At 33.4% G+C, this 5,745-nt stretch overlaps 1 protein-coding gene across 2 annotated transcripts; it reads left to right on the top strand.

Moving 5' to 3' along the window:
• Positions 1–1,734: 1,734 nt before the first annotated feature.
• On the top strand, positions 1,735–4,755 carry LOC107851106 (putative F-box protein PP2-B12). 2 transcript variants are annotated; one of them, XM_047400870.1, is made up of 4 exons: positions 1,812–2,349; positions 2,496–2,555; positions 3,773–3,891; positions 3,996–4,755. In XM_047400870.1, the coding sequence occupies exons 1-4, from the start codon at positions 2,044–2,046 to the stop codon at positions 4,483–4,485; spliced, it is 975 nt and encodes a 324-aa protein (XP_047256826.1). In that variant the 5' UTR covers positions 1,812–2,043; the 3' UTR covers positions 4,486–4,755. The 2 variants fall into 2 exon arrangements, with proteins under 2 accessions (XP_016551508.1, XP_047256826.1); XM_016696022.2 differs by lacking the exon at positions 2,496–2,555 and having other exon boundaries at positions 1,735–2,349.
• The last annotated feature ends 990 nt before the right edge of the window (positions 4,756–5,745 follow it).

Genomic DNA, 5,745 nt, shown 5'->3' with positions numbered 1-5,745 from the left:
CATCATAAGCCAAATCAAAATCAAATAATAGATCTTTTCAAAATATCTTCATAGTAGAAGCATAAGGAAATCATTAAAAGAAATACAATGAAGAAAAAAGAAAGAAGAAGAAGGAAGGCATTATCAACAGACAACGAAGAACAAGAAGGCAGTTCGGTAAAACGTTTGTATATAAAAGAGTTTTAAACTTGAAAGGAATGGAAAGTTAACAAAAATTAATAAAGAAAATATACTTTCTTGCCATATATTTTAGGACTCATTAATTATTAATTCTTTTAATATTTTTATTATATATTTTATTCTTATCATATATTTTAAAATTTCTTAATTTTTAAATAATTAATTAATAATTAAAAAAGTTAAGTGAAAAGACGGTTTTGTCTATTACGAAAGATTTTAATGAAGGGCAAAAAGTTCAAATCACTTTTCTAAGGATCTTCACACTTTTAATATATTATAGATTAAATTTAATTATTATTTCTAAACAATAAAAAAAATAGAATATTTTTTCAGTTAAAAAATTTACAGAAAAAAAAAAATTGAAATATTTTTAAAAGGATCCAATGGCGCAATGTATCAGTATTGTATATGAACTTTATCATTATTGTATATAAACTATATCTTAACTACATGCATCAAAATAATCCAAATTAGGAAATTACTATAAAGTGAAAATAGTATACCCACTAGTTACTTTTCTAAAAAATATCAAACTTAGGCCTCATTTGGTTGCACTTAATGGAGGTTTGAATCTAAATGATTCAGACTTCAGACCATTAAGTGCATTTATTTTTTATTAAGGTGTTAACTCTTAATAAGTCTGAATAGGTCTTAATCATTCAGATCTAGAACCAAGTCTTGATAGGTCTGAAGGGATATTCTAGTGTTAGATAATATTCACCACTCTATTCATAATCAACAGTCACCACCACTAACCACCTCTGCCACCGTCACCATTGACAACCACCGCCCACCACCACCACCCACCTCCACCATCACAACCACCATCGACAACAAATATCGCTACCAACCACAATTGTAAACCGCTACCACACCTACTACCTCTTTTATTCTAATTATATTCATCGCCATCACTGCCGTCAACAACAACACAATCAACAACCACTACAGGCCAATCTCTCCTACCAACCAACTCATCTATCACAACTAGCACCACCACTAACTACCACTAATACATCATAACCTCTACACATTCTTTGGCCGCCACCACCATTATCACTAGTAACACCACCTCTACCACCACTTCAACCAGTACCGTCACTACAATTTATTTCTACTAATAACCATCTCCGCCATCACAACAAATAACATCTTTAACTAACACCAACACATCGCCAATCATCATACATTCATTTTTCAGCAAACACAATCAACACCTTAAACTACTAACATCAAGCAACGTCACATCACAACAACAACAACTACCATCAATCGCCACTATCATAACAGTCATTACAATACCAATCATCACAATTATCACCACCAACATTATTAATCACTAACATTAATTATTATCACCGCAACCACCATTATAAATCATCTCCACTATCATTAACAAATATAAATATTTTTTCTCAATCAAATATTAATAATTTTATTATATTAAATTATACACTTTTTTAATATATAATTAATTTTTTATTTTATTATATATATAAATAAATATTTTTTACATATTTAGATGTTGAAAAATAAAAATTCTTAATCATTTAATTTTCAAATCGAGAGACCACGTCTGAATCTTCAAAACAAATGGAGCCTTAGACTATTTACTTTAAAAAATGGTATAGAGTGTCCCTTTACTAAATTGATTGCATACTCTCTCAACTCTATCCTCCACATAATACTCCAATACAAAAGAATACCAGTCAATCACATATCAAAGCAAGCAAGCAAACATCAAACTGAACAACTTAACCCTTAAGCAATTCAGTTTTAAAACGGAGGAATTGACCCTTTAAACAAAATCACTTCAAAAAATTGAAAAGGCAGAAACAGTAAAGTGGAAAGTGGAAACACACAATGGAGAAACAGAAAGATGAACAAGTTAGTGAGATGAGTACTTGTACTTGTCTGTGGATGTTACCTGAGGTTTGTATAGCTGATATCTTAGCCTTAACGAGTCCGCCGAACGTTTGCAGCCTTTCATTAGTCTCAAAATCTCTCAAATCTGCAGCTGATTCCGATTCCGTTTGGGCGAAATTCCTGCCCTCCGATTATCGGTCTATTATTGCCAGTTCATCGACTCCGATCCCTGAATTCCCATCACTCAAGCAGCTCTTTGTTTACCTCTCGCATAATCACATCTTAATTGACGAAGGTCGCAAGGTAAAATCAATTTAGATATGATTATTGTTTCCTCTTGTTGAGATTATTAGGAGGTATGGATCAAAATCAAGCCTAAAGTATCCCGGGTTTTTCAAGTGTTTGTATTTTCTATTCGAATTATTAACAAATGTTTAGTAATAGTTCAGGTAGGAAATCAGGCACTTGATAGTTCAGGCATGAAACTCAAAAAACTGGAATATTCAAAGGTTGTGTTTTTCACCTTTCACCCAATTATTAGCTTTGACCTTGTTCATTCATGGAGTGTTGGAACCGACAATTATCTTCTTTTTTTTTCTTCTAAAAATATTGTTAGAGGGATCAAATAATATTGAATTTGCTATGTGAAGTCATTTGTTAAGGTTAATCCAATAAGATGATTGTTTGCACGTGATAAGGCTACAAATTTGCTTATGGATTTGGCAAAATCCACTAATTTTGGCATAAATGTGTATTTATGTTAAAAGAAAAATCATTTAGTAAGATACTTTTCTACTATCCAGAACTCATAAGCTTAAAATCCTAAAATTTGCCTTTGCACAGGGCTTCATTTGGTTTCAAAACAGTGTTCATGCTAGATATTTTTTCTTGATAACTGTGGTGTTCGGGCAGCTTCAATGCATCTTGACTAATTCTGCGAAATACCTGCCACCTCCCACCAACAATAGATACCTCTGTATCCTAAGGCTAGGATAGATGGAAAGACATCACCTAGTGTTTTTGTAAAACTGTGATTTGAATCAACTTCATGATTGTCATTCACTTTATTGACCACTAGACCACCCCTTGGTCACATGTTCGTAACTTAATGGTCAATACATTCACGATAATTACGTATTTACAATATGCCATCTCAATTCATCCTAAGAAAAAGTCTGCAGCAATTTGTCAGCAATCCCTCTGTTGTTTTAGAGGATGGGAGTGAAGACTCATGTTATCTATGGTGTTCTTTAAGAAGTTGGAACGTTCTAATAAAAGTATGCTTGCCATTTTTGGTGTCAATTGTCAATATGTAATTGTAAAATTTGTTCATAACTCTTTACCATCTTGAAGGGGAGCTTGGAGCAATTGTGAAGTTGTCTCCGTGTGACCTATATGTCATGGGTTCGAGCCATGGAAGCAACCACTAATGCTTGCATTACGTTAGGCTGTCTAGTGCATATTTGGGGTAGCCTTTACCTGGACCCTGCTAACATAGGATGCTTTGTGCATGGGGCCGCACCAACTCTTTACCATCTTCTTGTTTTCCTTGGAAAGTGCTGCTTTGTTGTTCCATATTTTTGTTCTTTAAGATGTTTCTATAAACAGACAATCTCTACCTTTTTGTCATCTTGTTAAACCTTTGCTGATTATAGGAACTTGTTTTCTGTGAGCTCGCTCTTTCATCCGTTTGTTTATTACTACTATGTATGCTTTTGTACAACAGAGTTTCTCACTCGATAAATGGACTGGAAAGAAATGCTACTTCTTAAGTGCAAGGGATCTTAATATTACATGGGGTGATACACCAGAATATTGGGGATGGACTTCACTACCAGAGTCCAGGTTTGCCATTTTTCAGCGTATATCTAATTAATACTTGGTGACGAGCTATGCTTTTCCTTGAGATGTAGAATATGAAAAATGTTTCCTTTTGATTGCCAAAGCAGGTTTCCGGAGGTGGCTCGACTCGAAGTTATACGGTGGCTTGAAATTTGGGGCACAATTAGAGCTGGGATTCTGTCACCCTTGACATCCTACACAGCGTTCTTCGTTTACAAGTTGGAAGAAGATTCTTACGGGTTTGATACTCGATACATGGAGGTTTCAGTTGGAATTTCTGGTGTTGAATCCGAAATGCGGGTTGCTTATTTGCATCCGGAACCTCTATATGTACCAGAGTATTTATACGAGTCACCTTATACTCCGCCCTCCCCTTATCAGCCTTACGTAAGGTTGGAGACTCCTTGGCCGGATGAATCAGACAATTTAACATTTCCTGAACTTAGAGATGATGGCTGGTTTGAGTTAGAATTGGGTGAGTATTATACTGGAAATGAAGATGATTGCATAGAGTTGAGAATGCAAGATGTGAAGACTGGTTGTACAAAACGAGGCCTTATTGTTGAAGGAATTGAGATAAGGCCAAGTAGTATGTAATTGTTAGGTTTATACCAAGAACAACCCATTGCATTTTTCAACTAAACTCTTTGTTTAAAATGAAAAAAGTTAGGTGGGATGGTGACCTCTTAGAGGTCGTTTGGTAGAGTGTACAATTAATAGTACCGGATAAAATGTATTAGTAATGTTGCCAATAGTTATATTATAATTAATTATTGTACACAATTTGGTTTGGTGTATTAAAGATAGTTTTTTCTTTAACCATACTTATTCATGTATTAATAAATAATAACTCTTGTGTTGTTGATATGATGGTTTGTTGTGTTAGTTTTTTCTTTAACCATACTTATTCATGTATTAATAAATAATAACTCTTGTGTTGTTGATATGATGGGTTTGTTGTGTATTAATTATACATCTTATTCAATATAAAGGTGTATAATCACTGCAATAACATACCTAGTATATTCTCACACAGAGGGTTTTGGGCAGGGTAGAGTGTGCATAGTACATGCCTCTATCTTCAGATGATGTAAGGTGTAGAGGTTGTTTTCTATAGACCCAATAAAGGTGTTTAGTTGATAAATATAATTGTTATGCTAATGCTGAAAATTCTATCAAACGAAGATAAATTATGTCACTACTAATATACGTATTATTTTCTCTAATAAACATCCATTAGTACTTAGCAATTGTTTGAAATGTAATAGGAATATACTTTTTAATGTGAAAAAATATTTAAACAAAAGTATCTCTTCGCAAACAACTGGAGAACTCCAGTACAACATGCTGAAGGTTGAAACCTTTATAAGTGAAATACAGAAGCAATACTGCAATTCCTATTATTTTACAAGTGAAATTTCAGTAATGTATACTAAAACCTCAAGTTGAAAGTCGAACATACCTTCGAGCAAGAACTCAACCAAGCTCATAATCAACTTCTTTTGTTGATTGGGACAGAGGTAATATTCCACTTATGAATTCAGCAAAATTCAATAGCTTTTAACATATATTCTATTACTGTGTTAAAAAAAAATTTCATACTATATACAAGTATTGAAAAAGTAAATTTATATGATAATGTATGAGTATACACTATTGATGTGTGTTTCGATAATTCTGAAAGGTGCTTTTCATTTTTCACTCATCAATTACATACCAAAATTAGTAGTGACAAATTATCTATATCTTCCCAAAGGAAAACCGAATATCATGGCCTGTAATTACTGCTGCATACGTTAGTTGAGAACAGTTCCCAAAGTAGGTTGGCGACTCGTGCAGTTCTTCAAGTATCCTGAT

Source organism: Capsicum annuum, chromosome 12 (genome assembly GCF_002878395.1).
Source record: "Capsicum annuum cultivar UCD-10X-F1 chromosome 12, UCD10Xv1.1, whole genome shotgun sequence".
Classification (NCBI taxonomy): Eukaryota; Viridiplantae; Streptophyta; class Magnoliopsida; order Solanales; family Solanaceae; genus Capsicum; species Capsicum annuum.
The sequence above is the reverse complement of the archived record's forward strand: the minus strand, read 5'-3'. Positions and strand labels throughout refer to the sequence as shown.

Bases quoted from the DNA above. Each gene is read 5' to 3' on its own strand.
- LOC107851106 (XM_047400870.1), top strand. From the start codon at position 2,044: ATGGAGAAACAGAAAGATGAACAAGTTAGTGAGATGAGTACTTGTACT. The intron at 2,556-3,772 runs GTTGTGTTTTTC...TTTGTACAACAG, and splicing joins AAAAACTGGAATATTCAAAG to AGTTTCTCACTCGATAAATG. The intron at 3,892-3,995 runs GTTTGCCATTTT...TTGCCAAAGCAG, and splicing joins ACTTCACTACCAGAGTCCAG to GTTTCCGGAGGTGGCTCGAC.